At 44.3% G+C, this 16,829-nt stretch overlaps 1 protein-coding gene across 4 annotated transcripts in view; it reads left to right on the top strand.

Annotated features, from left to right (window-relative positions):
• Positions 1–16,829, top strand: part of LOC100224263 (contactin-4) — a 264,263-nt gene that overhangs the window by 194,631 nt on the left and 52,803 nt on the right. For all 4 annotated transcript variants that reach the window (XM_030283447.4, XM_030283445.4, XM_030283446.4 and 1 more), the window contains 4 exons: positions 170–373; positions 4,360–4,462; positions 5,048–5,232; positions 15,093–15,229. In XM_030283447.4, coding sequence (XP_030139307.4) covers positions 170–373; positions 4,360–4,462; positions 5,048–5,232; positions 15,093–15,229 — 629 coding nt within the window. The remainder of the gene's footprint in view (positions 1–169; positions 374–4,359; positions 4,463–5,047; positions 5,233–15,092; positions 15,230–16,829) is intronic.

Raw genomic sequence — 16,829 nt, 5'->3', positions numbered from 1 at the left:
GCATCAGGGAATATAGAGAAGGTAAAAAGGCAAAAACCAAAATGGCATCAGGGAATGTAGAGAAGATAAGAAGGTACAACCCAACAGGGCATCAGCAGCCATGGGGCCATCCCAGGGGCTGTGACATCTCCGTTTTGCCCTGCTGACAGCGGGTCCCTTGTGCTTGCAGAGCTGACCTACGCCTGGATCTTCAACGAGTACCCCAGCTTTGTGCACCAGGACAGCCGGCGCTTCGTGTCGCAGGAGACGGGCAATTTGTACATCGCCAAGGTGGAGACCTCGGACGTGGGCAACTACACCTGCGTGGTGACCAACACCGTCACCAACAGCAAGGTCCTGGGGCCACCCACGCCCCTCGTCCTCAGGAACGACGGTAGGAGCCTCCCAGGCTGCCCTTTGTTGTGTTTTCGTGGCTGGATGTTGCCCAAAAAAGTTAAAAGTGGCTGAAATATTTATTTTACAGCAAAGGGTTTTCCCCCCTCAGGTTTTTTCAGTGATGCTAGAGCTGGGGTTCAAACTCCTGGACAGGCAAAGTCGCTCTCCCCACTGCTGGAGCGACTCGGAGAGTCAGGCAGTAATTACAAAAGAAAAACCCGCTGGGAGTTGGGCAAAGACAGGAAACAAAATAGATTTTAGAGCCTGGACGTAGCAGTTTTTCTCATTTTCTGCAGCCCAAAAGTGAACAAAGGCACTTTGTTGTTTTGGTAAGTGTTAGCTCAGCCTGTGTTTCCCAGCAGAATTAGTGCTATTATTAGTGGTCTGTGGAATAACACAAAAAAGGGAAGAATAAAGCAGAAGAGGATTTCTAAATTTATACAGACAATTGATCTATATCCGTCGTCATTTTGGAGCAGATAAGAAAAATACATTTACATGTTAATTTCCAACCAAAATTAATTAAAACATCTCTGTTTAAAGGCTAATCGTTGGGACATTTGTTCCAGGAATAGAAATGCAATGTTAGCAACTTTTCCTGGAAGAAGATCCACTGTCACCTCCTGGGATTTGACAAAAATTCCTTGCTTGGAAAATGCAGGCTCCTTTCTGCAGCCTCCTGCCCATCAGCTTGACACAAGCCCTGTGGAAGGAGTGGGAAATGCTGCTTGTAAAAAACGCCAATCACTGGTTTTTTAAAATTTTTAAAGTTTAATAATAATAAAATGGTTATAAAAATAATAATACAATTAGAGTAATAAAGTTTAGAGTTAGGCCAATTACAAGACAATAAAAAGCAAAGTATTACAGACATCAGGATGCTCTCAGACACTGAGTCACGAAAAGCATGACTTGTGAACAAGGAATCACCCTTAAACCAATACACTTGTTGCATATTCATACATCCTTCATGGTTATGCATACATTCTATTTAAAATAAGAACTCTGTCTGTTGTATGTCAGCTGTTTCCTTTAATCCCCATGGCCTCTTCAAGTCTGAGCAAGGCCTGAAGAAATTAGTTTCTTCTGATAAGAAAACCATAAATTCCTCTCCTTTGGAAGATTTAGGTGTTCCTCGAAGCAAGTATCTCATTTCTAAAAAAAAAAACCTCACCCCACATACATAGTCTCTATTTTAACATTATGTTGGGACCTAAAACTCCCTTTTACACACTACGTAAGAGAATGAAAACAGCATCACTTTCTAACATTACACATATAATATTCATTGTAACATTTGCAAAAAGCCAATCATAAATGTGCATTTTTCACACTGCTGGTGATGAGGAATTGTCACAGCTGGGCTGGGAGGGGTGGAGGTGCTGCTTTTCCAGCTCTGCCCCATATCTGCCCTCCCTTTCAGGGAATTCTGTGTTCCCATAAACACGACAGCAGCAAATCCATCCCTCGGAGTGCACAGGGAGTCGTGGCACGGATGACAAAGAGCAATGCTTAAATTTCCCTCGTGCTGACAATTGCAGTGCTGAAATAACCTTTTTAAATATTCCAATAACAGGATTTTTTTTTTTTTTTTTTTTTTTTTTTTGCAAACCCCACTGGAAGAGGTGGAGAGGGACTTGGCAGAAGGGTGTGCAGTGGTGGAAAAAGGGGAAATGGCTTTAAGCTGATAGGGCAGGGATAAAGAGGGGAAGGAATTGTTCCCTGTGAGGGTGGGGAGGCTCTGGCACAGCTGTGGCTGCCCCATCCCACTCCAAAGCCTGCTGGGACCATCCAGGTGTTGAGAGCTGCTGCTTCCCTATTTCTCTTTAAAATGTGGGATTTTCCATGCCAGGATTGAAGCAGTAACAGTAGGAAAGGACCAAAATAGTCCTGGAATAAAATTGCCATCAGCAGCAGCTGTATGGGCCAATTAAACTGCAACGTTTCACAGGTGTTGTCAGGAAATGCATATCAAATCCTCAGACAAATTAGCCTCCTCCTGAATTCCTGGGACTTTCATCCCAAAAATCGTTTTTAAGCTTTGAAATTGGAAGAAAGACACAAAAGCCTCTGAAATGCCACCACGTGGAACATCTGATGTGCCCTGACACTGGGACTGCTCTCCAAGCCACAAACACAGGGTCTCTTTTAATCCTTTATTTCCTCCTCCATCCCTGCCACCTGCACGGCTAAGTCAGATGTTAAATCACCCAGGAACAGCAGGAAAAATGAGGATTTTCTGCGTGGAAATGATCTTGGATTCAGGATGGAGATGTCTCAACTGCTCGGATGTTGCTCCTATAAAGAGGAGACAGCAGGATTCATTTCACACCCTGTATGTATTAATGGAGATAGGCAGGGTGGCACTGCAGCAGGAGCCTTGTGGCTTTTCCAGGTGCAAATGCTGATTTTTCCAGGTACAAATCCTGATTTTTTTGGTGGTTGGAATTCTCAGTGAGGCCAGAGCTGCAGGGCTGAGGGGGGTGGTGGCTGTAGCTGATGTCCCAGAGCTCCAGGGAAACATTCCCACCCTACTGGGGGGTTTTATCCCCCTGGAATTTCATCTCTCCGGGCCCAGCCCAAGGCAAAGAAATGGGAATAAATAAAAAATTAGTGAAGAGAAGGAGGAAAAGATCTGCACAAATTCTATCAGCTGCTGCTTTGGAGACCACGGGGCAGTTCTTGGCTTGATTGAAGCTCACTCAGCAAATATTCAGCACAAATTTTGGAGAAATTTGGGCAAGATTGCAAAGATTTGGCAGGTCCCAGGTGGGAAAACAGGATTTTGAGCTTTTGGAGGGTGCAGTGTTAACATGCAGAGGGCTAATGAGTGACATGCCACGTAATTCTTGTTTGTATGATTTGTAAATGCTGGAATGTCACCAGGGAATCCCAGATTTCCTGTTTCATGTACCAGGCAGGGCATAAATTTGGGGAGAGTATCCGTATTTTTAAGAAATGCATTTAATTTTGACAACTGGGGCCGTGCAGCAGCTTTGTTGAACATTTATTTGCAATTAATGTGTTGGAAGAAAGATGACATAACCTGCTGCTGCATCAGAACAGGTCAGCAAGCAGAGGTGGATGTGGTGTCAGCCTCACACTGAGCATTTCCAGCTTTATCACTGGAAAAGTAAAGGAAAAAACAAGATTTTCTTGCATCCAGTGTGAAAAGCAAGAGCAGGGAGCAATCACAAACCAACCTCAGCAGCTCTGATGTTCCCCAGTGTCACTGCAGGGTCCTGCTGGCTCATTTCTGTATTTTTGGGATTCTCCAGGGCTGACCCAGCTCCTCTCCTGCCTTGGCCACAGTCCAGGAAGTGCTGCACTGTTGAGTTTGGAACTGCAATCATCAATTAGCTGATAATCACTATTGGTGGAATTATATGTGCTGGGTTTAAGACAGTGCAGTGGCTGGAAACGGAGCCATTTGTCAGGGGTATAATGGCCTTTTTATGTGCACAAATTTTTAAACACAATTTCATAAAGAGGCTGCCACGCTCCGTGATTTACTGGGGCAGTAAAAAATAAAGAAATTACCCGAGGAGTGGAAGATCTCTGTACATTGAAATCCTGGAAGTTAACAGAAATATCTCTGTTAACTCCAGGGATTTTAAAACTTTTTCCTAATGGCTGTTTGTTCCACGTTTCATTTCTAGAAGATGCTGAACCTCCCTGATTATTGCTCCCCTTATTTCACAAGTTACCTGCAAAAATCCTGCATATTCAAAAGCAAAAAGTAACAGAGCCATGAAGAGATTTTAATCTTTGGCAGATGGTGTGGAGAGTTGGTTGAGCTTCTCCTCTGGCAGTAAATGGGAAAAGAGCCCACACTCCACGGCTGTTAGGAACAAGCCATGTTTAAAATGAATGGATTAATTGGGCAAGTAATGATGTATAGAACAGCTCTGTGCTAGCACAGGAGCAGTTGTGAATTTACTGCTGAAATTCAACCAAGCCTTAGCATCTCCTTTATGTTCCCAGGGGTGATGGGAGAGTATGAGCCCAAAATAGAAGTGCAGTTCCCAGAAACTGTTCCATCTGCAAAAGGAACCACGGTGAAACTGGAGTGCTTTGCCTTGGGCAAGTAAGTCTGGATCCATTATTGTTATTAATTATTATTCCTGCAGCTTCTCACGTTCGTGGTGCTGGGTTTGTGGGGTTTGCAGCAGTTCCTGATGATCCACTTCCCTCAGCAGGAGTTGCTTGTGGCCAGTTTTCAGAGCAGCCACAAGGCTTGGGGACCCTTGTTTCTGGAGTAAACACTGGCAACACTTCCAAAATGTTGGGACTGGTAGGAAAATCATCACAAAATGGATGGTTTGGGTTGGAAGGGACCTTGAATCCCATCCAGTGCCGTGGGCAGGGACACCTTCCACCATCCCAGGGTGCTCCAAGCCCTGATTTTTGGACACTTTTAGAGCTTCTCTGCACAACCTCTGCCAGGGCCTTCCCACCTTAAAATGGATATATTTTTACCCCAGATTCAGCTGGGTCCAAACAGCATTTTAATAATAAAATGTCTCCTGCTTATACACCACGATAAACACATTTAGATTTATATTCCACAAAACCCACCCGTAATAAAACCCCTCTGGACCCTGTGCCAGGCTCCTCACGCTGACCGTGCCTTCCTCTGCCTGGGTTATTTTTTTTCTTTTCCCTTTTTCAGCCCAGTGCCCACCATCAGCTGGAGGAGGGCGGATGGGAAGCAGCTGCCCAGGAAAGCCCGGAGGCACCGATCCAGCGGGCTCCTCGAAATCCCCAATTTCCAGCAGGAGGATGCTGGACTCTACGAATGTGTGGCTGAAAATGTGAGAGGGAAAAACGTGGCACGAGGACAACTGACATTTTATGGTAAGCAGGTTGCCTGCTTTCAGGGCTTTTTTTTTTTTTATTATTATTGCAGTCGGTGCAATCTGCAGTAAATATTTTGTGAGGATGTAATTTTGCGAGGATATTTTTTGAAATGACTTTCTTTTCAAACGGCACATCTCGAGAAGGGTGTAATTTGAAATAAAACCTGGCTGAATGGTGCATATTAATTGAGAATCAGAGCAGCTGGAACAAAAACACATCCGCAGAAGGACATTGGCATGGAAACCTGCTGGAAACATTTGGAAAAGTCTTTTTTTCCTTCTTGTGGCTGGGAGGGTAAGGCAGGAAATCTGGGGGAGCATCCTCGTGTTACAGCTTGGGATTTGTGATATATGGGTTGCCCCAGCTTTCGTGGATAAGTAATAATTGCTAATAACCAATTAAGAACAGCTTTCAGGAGGATCAGTGATTGAGAAATGAGGGGAGTTGGGATTTAACAGTGTCAGGGCAGAGCCCTCTCCCCTCAAAGGCTTTCTGCTCCTGCTCTTCCCTCATGCAATCACAGTCCTTGAGCCAGGCATTGGGAAATGTCAAATTTCAGCTTCCTAGGCCTGCTCTGTTAAACAGAAGATGCATTTATCCCTCTGATCCCCGAATTGCTGCTGGGAACAGACCCAGAGAGCAAAGTGAAAGTGTGGCTTTACCTGTGTGTAGGTGAGTGAGGGCTGCAGGGAGGGGATTTAGGGGCACAAGGGGCTGGGTTTGGAACCAAGGTTCTGCTGGAGATGTTTTGGGGAGGAGAAGCTGCAGGTTCCACACCAGACAAATGTGCAGAGACCTCCACAGCATCAAAAAAATCCTGGTATTTGTTGCTCCTCTGCTCCCATCCCATATTGTTTTCAGAGAAAATACGGACAAAAATTCAGAGTTTTCTCCTCCAAATATTTCTGAGGGCTCAGCTCCTGTCAGCAGGGAAGACTGGGTTGAACTCCAGAGATTACGAGAACAGTTTTTGATTTATAATAATTCTGCCACAGAAAAAGAGTTTGGGAACCAACCCTTCTGGCAAAACTGAATTGAGTTTGGTGAGCAATGTAGGTTTTTTTAAAAACGAGGGATGTTTTCAAATTGGAAATATTTCTGAAAGACATTTCATTTAGAGATCACAACTCTGGGGGCTTCCATTTCAAGTGAATATTTCTCCTTTTAAAAATGAGGGGAAACATAATGAGAAAACATTGAAAATGAGTGAAAGAGCAAGAACAAAGTGAAATCTTTCATGTTAAGGAAAGAATCTGGGGTTGATTTGAACAGGTTTTAATTTTTTTAATTAGATGATTTAAAGATTCTTTTTTTCTGTGCTGTTTCTCCTGATTTTTCCCATGTGAAGAACAAATTAAAAGACTCATCAGTTGTACAGTTTTGCTGTACCCACAGCCAAGGCTGCCTTCCTTGGAAAGCAGTAAATGGAGCCTTTGGAACACTCCCACCATAGCATATATTGAGTTACAATCTCATTATTGTAATGAATTTACTGCTCTGGATCCTACACAAAAGCTGCCACGGTGGCTCGTGCTGCTTTTCACACCCATGGTGGCATTTCATCAGAGAAGCTCGAGGTTTTTTGGGAAGAGGAGTGTCCTGATGTCAGTCTGTCATGCTGGGAACTCTTTCCATCTCTTCCCAGGGAGGAATTCCCAGTGGAGAGGTGGCAGACAGGCACCTCCCCTGCTGCAGGTTTTAAAGATAATTCACTAAAATATCATCCTTGTTGTCTGGAGGATGGTGATTTTCCAGGGAACTGGTTGGGTTTTTTAGGGTAACTTGTGCTTTGCAGTAAGTACTGAAAATAGATCTCTAAAAAAAAACCAAAAAAACCAAAAAAAACCAAACAACTTCCATTCTGTACTCTGGGCTCTGGAGTTTTGCGTGGCACCAAAATTTTATAGGTGAAAGTAACTTATTGTAAACTTTTATATAAATAGTTGGGAAAATGAATATAATTTTCTTTAATAATTGGGTTTTTTTAAAGCTGAGAAATATTGTTCATTACTGAAATATATCTGTAATGGTGGCAGAGCTTCCAAGTTGCTTTTGGAAGGCCAGGGCTGGTGCTTGGAGAGGGAAACACTCTAGAGGTGAAGGTTTGAATGGATTTGAGGAGGAAATTTTTTGTCATCAGGGTGGGCAGCCCTGGCACAGGTGCCCAGAGCAGCTGGGGCTGCCCCTGGATCCCTGGCAGTGCCCAAGGCCAGGTTGGACATTGGGGTTTGGAGCACCTGGGACAGTGGGAGGTGTCCCTGCCATGGCAGGGGTGGCACTGGGTGGGATTTAGGGTCCCTTCAGCCCAAAGTGGGTGCTCAGTGTGCTCTGGGCTATCAGAGGTGCTGCCCACGTGCTCTGCAGGTCACTGATGCTCTGACAGCTCCACTCCTTTAAACCCAGTTATCAGCCTCTGTGCATGGCATAAAATAAGAAAAGAGAAGAAAAATAAATTCAAATTTGCCTGCTTGTTGTAGATAACCCATCCTTGTCAGCTTCTCTGGGTGCTGCTGGAGGCTGTCAGGGAGGGTTGACTTCTGCTGTGTTTCACTCTTGTATCAGTGTTTATTTTCTCCTCCGTTGGCATATCAGCGACACTGAAGTTGTCTGACACCCTTGTTGCAGCAGAAAAGGTTAATTAAACGTGCAAGATCCATCCTTGCTGCCTTTTCTGTGCTCTGAGCCCCTGCACCAGGCTGTGTTTCACTGCTCTCCACAAACCCTTCTGCCAGGGCCCAGTCCCCCTTGATGGATCCACCTTCCCACGGAAACGTGCTCCTGTTAACGCAATTACAGCAGCCAACTCCTGCTTCCTTGGCTGATGGAACTCTGAGTGACACATTTCTCTTGTTCTCCCTGCTGTCCCAGCCTCAGGTTAATTCCTGGCAAAAGCTCCTGCTGGGATTCTTAGGGCTGTCCTGTGCAGGGCCAACAGCTGCGCTTGACCCTTGTGGGTTTCTACCAACTCAGAATATTCCCTGATCCTGAATTATCAAATTAGACTGCACAGCCTCTTCTTTTCCACCTTTTAGCAGCTCAGAGTGCTGCTGCTGCCTTCCTGACCTGGCAGCTTTTTCCCTTTTTTCCCTGTGCCAGCTGAATCCCGTGGCTGAGGCAGGTGAGGTCCCCAGCAGGACACAGGGTTCCCTTCTCCCAGTTTCTCCCAGTTTCTCCCAGGCCCTCCACGCCCTCAGCTGTGTGTTTTGGGATGCACTCCCATTGACCTGATTGTATTTTTAATCTGGCTGCTCATAAATTTTACATTTGCTAACCCTCCTCAGGGCTAAGATTTATATCCTGAGCAAACAGCAATGCCAACAATTATTTTTTTCCTGGCAGAAGTACAGTAAACAAATTACCTTAACCAGCTAATTTAAAAAGAAATTGCTTTTTTTGTTCATAAAGCCAGCATCAAGGAGATGCTTATTTATTATTGATGTTTAATTCGTGGTAAGTTTAGATGCTGTTTCAGCCCAATCTTCTTTTGTTGATATTTGTGACCCCAAGGCTGCTCATCCCTGGGTTTGAGCTCCTTGGGCTCTGCTTCCCCATGTTGACTCTGATCAGTCAATGCAACATCTTGAGATCCCCCTGCCCAACAAAATATTTCACCTGAATAACAGAAAATATGAAAAATAGCTGCTGGTTGAGGTGATATGGACGTGTTCAGTGGGGCTGGGAGTGAGAGCACAGGGGAGGGCTGAGGAGCTGCACCACCACTGAGGAGGTTTGTGTGCTGGGATTTGACACAAAACATGGGATTTGTCCCTGCTTTTCCACTCAGATCCACACTGGGAAATCTCCAAGCCCCAAAGCAGCTCAGCTGGACCAGCCCTGTGCAGGTGCTGCCTCAGCATCACCTCTGTTGCTCCAGCATCTCCCATCCTCTCCTACCCCGGCAAGCCAAGGAAAGGAGGAAAAAATTGCAGCTCAAATGCTTTCCAAAAGTGTCAGCACAGCAGCATCTGCATTAGCAGACAGACAGACTTCTCTGTCACTAATTACAGTTCTGTGCAGCATTTGCTGAGCTATTCAGCAAAACCCATTTAATTGTCTGAGCCCCTTTTCTGATTATATCCTTCTCAAATCCAAGTCCCACTAGGAATTTGTGAGGCTCCTTAATTTTGCAGTGAAAAGAGTCCTCCTTTCATCAGCAGGCCTGTGTTTTATTTGGGCAAAAGCCACTTTATGCCACTCTGTAAAACAGCCTCAGATGTAAGTCAGATTATTCTCTTCTTTATGGCCAGAGGTCTAAAAAGGAAGCTTGCAAAAGTGAAAATGGGGCACTTTTATGTCTGCTCAGTTTATGTCCCAAATCACAAATAATTTGCTTGAAATTTGAATAAAGTGAGTTTCTGGACTGATAAAAAGACAAGAAAATTCCTGTACATAGGGCAAGTACATTATGGTATTATTACTATATTATTATTAATTATCTTTCACATCACTCACTAGAAAACCCTGTTGTCACTTTTTACACAGGTAAAAGTTAATACAGGGAGAAGTAACTCTGAGTTTTGAGTTCTTTTCTGCCCAAGGGAGGTCTTGCATCCAGAACAGCTTCCTGCACAGAGCACAGACATGTTTCTCACCAGCTTTTCCTTTTCCAAGGGATTGCTGGAACCCTCCTTACAGCGAAATCCAATTTTTGGAGATTCAGAAAAAGTCTTGTGTTATTATCATTGTTGCTTGGAGAATCATCTCTCCAGCAGGAGAAGCAAAAATACAAATAGGGTGAAACACAAATAGAAATTAGATGAGTGAAGGCTACTCATGGAACACCCTACACCTCCCTTACACCCCTGAGCAGCTGCAGTTTAGTGCCAGGATGAAAAGCAACTAAACCCATGAGGATGAGTCCCTGTGGGTGTGCCTGTAACACCCACAGCCTACAAAAATTGGGAACAAAATCCTGCAGTGGTGCAGAACAGCTCGTGGAACAGGAGGTAAATGAGAGGAAGGGATGACTGAAGTGGTTTTATCAGATGGGTTAAGTCCTTCAGATTTTTCTCTCTTTCTTTTCCTCTGGTGTTTAATATTTTAGTGCCAAGCAGAACTCCCAGGCTGAGTTAGTAGGGTCAGTCTTGTTGAGTTTCCAAAGACTCAGCCAAATGGAGATTTATTTATTTTTTTTAGGCACAGCATTCCAGCAGATTGGTTTGGTGCAGGATTTGCACACCTTGAGGTTGTACAGATATTAAACACTCTTTGACTGGCAGCAGAGGTCAGGAGGGAGGACAGGAAGAGAGAGGAGAAGGGGCAATCCCACACTTGAGGTCTGGTTCCACATCCCTGTGATCTTTGGGCAGGAAACAAATCAGGATCTGTGGGGTTTGTGCACAGGAGCTGTGTCCCCATTCGGGGCAGGATGGGCACTTTTCTGCACAAGCCCTACACACTGCCTGCACTCTTTATTTCCAGTTACTCATCTGTTTTTCCCATCTGGTTGTTTTTTTCTTTTTTTACTTCTTACACTTGGTTTTCTGGTCTTTAGCCCGCTCTGATCCTGGGCTCAGTCTCAATCTCCTTAGAATAGAGATGGTAATGGACAACTCATTCAGCCTTTCATCTGCCATTAATGATGAATTACACAGCCTGCACCAGGTCATCAGCTGCTAGAAATTGGCTTAGGAACACTGAAATCAATACACACCAGCTGAGAATTGGATTCTGGATATGTATTAGCACCTCATTTGCTTGAGCCTTTTTGGTTGTTTTGAACTCACAGATGATTGCAGAGTCCTACAGTTTTATTTCTGATATTTCTCCTTTACTTCTGGGGGTTTGTTACTCATTTCTAAGGTGATGCATCATCACCTGCCACGTGATTTCATTTTCAAATATCTTTTAGGACATGATTTCCAGTTCCTACTTTTGCCTTTTAATTTATTACAGTGAAGGACAGACTGCCTCTGGACTTTTTTGTCTTAGAGAAGTAAGAATATATTTGGGCATATTTACCTGGTTTTAACTGTCCCACTTTGTGCTAGTGAAGACTGAAAGGTGATCAAAGGTAAACAGGGTTTTTTTCTCACTATTTCCATCACTTTTCTTCAGTCTCCCTGAGTACAAACTCCAGAAATCTCGTAGGAGGGGAAGATTTTTCTTTAAAGCAATCCTTATGTAAGAGTCATGCTTATATCTCTTAGCTTTTTCTTTCACTTTATAGATTTAGCATATGAATTTTGCTTGCAACTCAGATGAATTCTTAATCAGCTTCCAGATTTTTCCTCCAGGATGTTTCCAAGGCCAGTACTATCTTAAGTACTGTCCAACAGGACCAAAATATCTCCTGTAAAATAATTTCTCTTTGGTCAGCATCGCTGAAATGGTCCAAAGGACATTTCTTTAGACCAGTCACAAATTAAACCTTGTCATTATGTCCAAGAACATCACTACACCAGAAAATGTTGTGGAGAGGAGCTGGTTTCATTCCCTTATCTGAATTATTTTAATTATCATGCCTGAAATCTCGTGTCCTGTTACCTTGGCCTGATCCCCAGTGGGCTCCTGTCAAATTCCATTAGGTTGTGACCACTCTGCTTTGGTGGCTCACAGATATTTGCAGCATGAGCCAACCCCCGAGTATTTCCCAAGATGAAGCCAAGAGCTTCTCTCTGCACTGAACTGCTGAGAGGAGAGCTTGACCTAATTAGAAAAAGCTCCCAAAGAGCAGCGGGGAACGAACTCCTGCCGAACAAACAGCTCAGAGCTTTTCACTGAGATGGTTTTTTGACCTGTGCTGCTCGCTCTGTGACGGAACCCAGGCCTGGTTCGGGGCTCTGTGTGGTGGAAAAATCCATCCTCCAACCTGAGCTTCCAAAGAAAGGCTCAGCAGTCTCTGCTGTCCGGTCTCAAGGCAGTTTATTGCAAGTTATCTAAAAGATTTTCTCCTGGAGCTGCTGTGGTTTGCTCACAGCTCAGGCAGAGGCACACACACACCCTGACATCCTCTCTGACTCCCGACTGCTTCTTCTCTCCCCCTCTGCCCAGGGCTGTGCTGTCTTTTATATGGTACATTCCGTGTTACATGGGTACAGTTTGTCCCCAATGCCTATTACCTATATTAAATGGTGCTTTTCTATCTTTTATATGGTACATTACGTGTTACATGGTTACAGTTTGTCCCCAATGCCTATTACCTATATTAAATGGTGCTTTTCTACTCTAAACCAATCTGGGAGTGCCAACAGCACCAAGAACATGGAGGTGAGGAAGGAGAAAGAGGGAGGACAGGACAGGCCCAAATCCCTCCATCTTAAACCTCTGACCTCCATGTACAAAACCAAAACCCCCTGTACAGCACTCAGAAATTCTTCCCTTTACTTTGTGACTACTTCTACCATAATATCTAAACTTTTGTGACTTCTTCCTGCAAGGTTGGTAAATCATTCCATGGCTCAAACCCAAACTCACAGCTGTTTCCAGCTGCCTGCCAGGGCCTCAAATGCTTCTGACCTGGGCCCAGAACATCCAAAAATGTCTGAGGGACATTTTGAGTTCCGACAGCTCTGGAGTTGTCTGCACCATAAATGGCTCTGGAATTTGGAATTTTAGCTTACCATTCATGGCTTTTCTTGATTTGCAGACTAATTCCAGTTGTTTTGTCTGGGTGGGTTTTTTTTTATTTTTGGTTTGTTTTTTTTTTTATTTTCATGTGGGAAATCTGTAAAACAGCACAGCAAAAATAAAAAAGGCAAATGGATGTGTGTGTGTTTTATAGAGCTCCTTTCATGGGATCATAAAATTCCCTTCAAAATGATGAGTTAGATGCTGTTAGAATAGTAAATATGTAAATTCATGAGTAATTTGCAAATGTCCTTGAGCCACTGAACCCATTGCAATTGCTCAGCTCGATGGAATTGTTCAAGTTCTTACCCCAGATGACAGAACTGACTTTCATCTTCCTACATTTAAAGGCTTTCCCTTTCCTATCTCTTTAGATACTGACAATAAACAAGCTTAAAATATTACAGGGGCAGGAGGGGCAGCCAGAGAAATAAACACCATTCACTTCTCCTTTTCCTTCTGCATTGCCAGGATGCTCAGTTCACCTTTTGGTTTTTTGTTTTGTTTTGTTGGGGTTTTTTTGTTTTGTGTTTTTTTGGTTTTTTGTTTTTTGGAATTCCCTTGGAGCTGAGGTGCTGTGGAAAACTCTCCACTTCATCTCTGCTTTGTAGGCACATTCAGGGGTGGGGTTAAACACAACCTGAGCTCTCTGAATTTGGATTTCCAGCATCCCATCATCACAGACATGCCCCTCTTTTGGGTATAATCATACCAATTTGCCCTTTTGAGGTGGTATTTAAAAATTTATCCTTTCAAGCCAATCTCTGGGCCCTGTCCCCATCCAAAGATGTGTAAAGTTGTTACCTGGCTTTGAGGAATCTTAATTTTTTTCTTTTATCTGATTACACAGGGAAAAGTATTAATCAGGTTCTTGGAGACCTCTGCTGGTAATACCATCCTGCTAAGTCAGATGTTCTTATGTCAAAATAGGGTAAATGCCCATTAAAAAATCAGAATTCTATTGTTTACAGGGACTTTATGAAAAGTATTATAGATATATTTACAATATGCAATGCTATCTATTTAAGATCTTATTAGTAATAGTGTATTGATATAGTATATGTGGACAACAACAAAAGGCAACCCTTAAAGTCTGAGGTTTTGGGTGGTCTTCAAAACCATGTGGCAATTTTAGTGGAATTTAGTGGAATCTGGCTAAACTCAAATTCTATTTAAAAAAAAAAAAAAAAGCCAACAAACTGATAAAATTATGTGAAACACCATTAAAAATACAATCTCACAAATGGTTGGAAACTGCCAGTGATAGTTTTCACCAAATTCTACCAAAATGGGTCTCCAATATCTGCTTGTGGCCCTTCTGGGTTTATTCAGTGTCATTAACACAATAATTGGGTCCAAAGATTTTTCTTTTCTGTGGCAATATATGGAGATCTGGCCTTAATCAAGACAGGACTGAGAGCCTGGACCTGAAGTAGTGCCTGTAACCATGCAGAGTAACTGGAATAACCTCAATTTCAATGCAGAACTAGTTCTAAATTACATGTTTTGAATTCTGCAGCTAAATTTTAGAGTTTTGAAGGATAAGTTATTGAGACCCTGAGGAGGGAAATGTCTCTATTTGAAAGACCAGGTGCGTAACTACTGCTTTGTTTTTGCAGGATGAACGGGTTTCTGAAGCTACTCTTTTTCTTTAAGGGTTTTTACTACAAATAGAATAAAAGTAGCTTCTGATCTTGGCCTGTGCCACCTTCAGAAAGTGGCACTGGACTCAGGGAAGAACAGTAATCTTTAGCAGTTCTTATGATGCTTTTTGGGGCTACTTAAAAACAGAGGCCAGACAGAATTAAGGGAACAAAAAGCATTTATATTTATTGAAGGGCCTTCAGGTACATTTAGGGCAGACAAAACCCCTCAGGGGCTACACCCAAAAGTGGATGATGGGTCACATTTTGATAAGTTTGGTCCATTTGCATGTTGGGGGTGAATCTGCCAATTCCAGCTGCAGGTAATGAAGTCACTGAGCCCAGGTTTGCTCCCCCAACTCACTTTTGTTCCCATCTCTCTGGCCTGAGGCACTGAGGTGTCCTTGATTGCCAGGCCTGGAGAGGAATTGTTGTGTCTGCCCCAAATGGGGAAGCAGCAGCTCACACTGCGTGTGGAGTTTGGAGTTACACACTGAAGAACCGCAGGGTTACAAACAGATGGAAAACAGAAAATCTAAAATCCCAACGCTATCAAGTCCAGCATTCTGCTGAGGGAAGGAGCTGTTTGGCAGCACAGAGCTGCTGCTCCCAGGCTCGAGGCTTCCCTCCCTGCTTGCCTTGCAGCCCAGCCCAGCTGGACGCAGCAGATCAGCGACGTGCACGCGGCCATCGAGGAGCGCGTGTCCTGGGAGTGCCGCGCCAGCGGCCGCCCCAAGCCCTCCTACCGCTGGCTCAAGGATGGGGAGCCCCTGCAGCCACAGGTAGGCACTGCTGGAACCCCCTGGGCATGGGAGCTGGGGGTGCTGGGCTGTTCTTCCAGCTCTCTGGTCTCTGGGTGTTGGTTTTGGGGTGGGGAGGATGGAGGTGCTGTGGAATCGTGGAATGGTTTGGGTTGGAAGGGACCTTCAAGATCATCTCCTTCCACCCCCTGCAACCTTCCACTGTCCCAGGCTGCTCCAAGCTTTGTCCAGTCTGGCCTTGGGCACTTCCAGGGATCCAGGGGCAGCCCCAGCTGCTCTGGGCACCCTGTGCCACCCCTGTTCCTTCCCATGTCTGGTGGCACCTCCCTACAGCTCCAGGAGCTGCTGCCAGGGACAAGCAGGACACACAACAGCTCTGCATTCAGAGCTCTCCTCCCCAAAATGAAGGATGCAAACCTAACGCTGGAAAGAAGGAGGAATGGCTGAATGGGGTTTTGGAATCTGCCACTAGAGAATGATCACCCTAAAACAATTATTTTAATTTATGGTGTTTAGGTGAACTTCAGGTGATAATGAAACCCTGGGGTCCCCGCTGGTGTTTGATGGATTTCCCACTCCTCCTGCTGAGCTGTGTCCCTGTGCAGGAGCTGTGGAATTACACCCCTCCCACCAGCACGTCTGCCCAAGCTCTCCTGGGGGTCATCACCCAGTCCATGATCCCACCTTGCCACCACAAACTCAGCAAAGTCACCAAAGCTTTGGTTTCACAGGAGCCAGCACTTCTTCCCCGTCACTTATTGTGAAAGAACATGGCAGCCCCAATTTGATCAAACCCTGATAAAAATTGCACAAACATTAAATTTCTGCCCTAAGGCCAAGTAGAAAACCAAAAGCTCTTTATTTTAGATTCTTTTTTTTTTTTAATGTCAAACTCCTGGGGAGGGAGGGAACACTTTGCTGGACTTATTAGAATTGATAACTCGAGCTCCATATCCTCAGGCTGACAAATGATAGCCCGGTCTTTCACTCCACACACTAATTCTGGTTGCTTCACGCTGGTCACTAGCAGATGGTCTTATTCTTAAATCATGTTAGTGGCTGATATGAAGTAAAGGATCATTAAATTATTGTCATTTACATTGTTTTCAGTAAAGTGCAGAAGATTTTAAATGTTTCTCTCTGTGCTGGCAACCAGTCTTAGCAGCCTGCACTGGCAAATCACTCCAAATGGCCTCAAGATGTGCCAGGAGAGGGTCAGGTTGGGCATCAGGAGGAATTTCTCCATGGAAAGGGTGAATTTCTCCATTGGAACTGCCAAGGGAGGTGTCCAAGAAACATCTGCATGTGCTGTAGCTCAGTTGCTATGGTGGTGTTTGGTCAAAGGTTGGACACAGTGATGCTGGAGGTCTTTTTCAACCTTAATAACTCTGTGATTCCATGGAAATGCCATTGTTCTAAGTGGTTCTGAGGATGGGCTTGGCTGTGATGTGCCACTGTGGAGCAGAAGTGCATTTCTTGCTTCAAGCTTATCTCCTTGAAAGGGATATTAATCTAAATGTTTTGGGTATTAAATCAATGAGGGGTCAAGGGAAAGTCCTCCAATTTAAATTGCATTTACCAGCTCCTATATTGGTTTCACCATTTAGTCTCTAGCCTGACA

The sequence above is a fragment of the Taeniopygia guttata genome, chromosome 12 (genome assembly GCF_048771995.1).
Source record: "Taeniopygia guttata chromosome 12, bTaeGut7.mat, whole genome shotgun sequence".
In the NCBI taxonomy this organism is placed as follows: domain Eukaryota; kingdom Metazoa; phylum Chordata; class Aves; order Passeriformes; family Estrildidae; genus Taeniopygia; species Taeniopygia guttata.
This window is presented reverse-complemented; position numbering and strand designations above follow the sequence as displayed.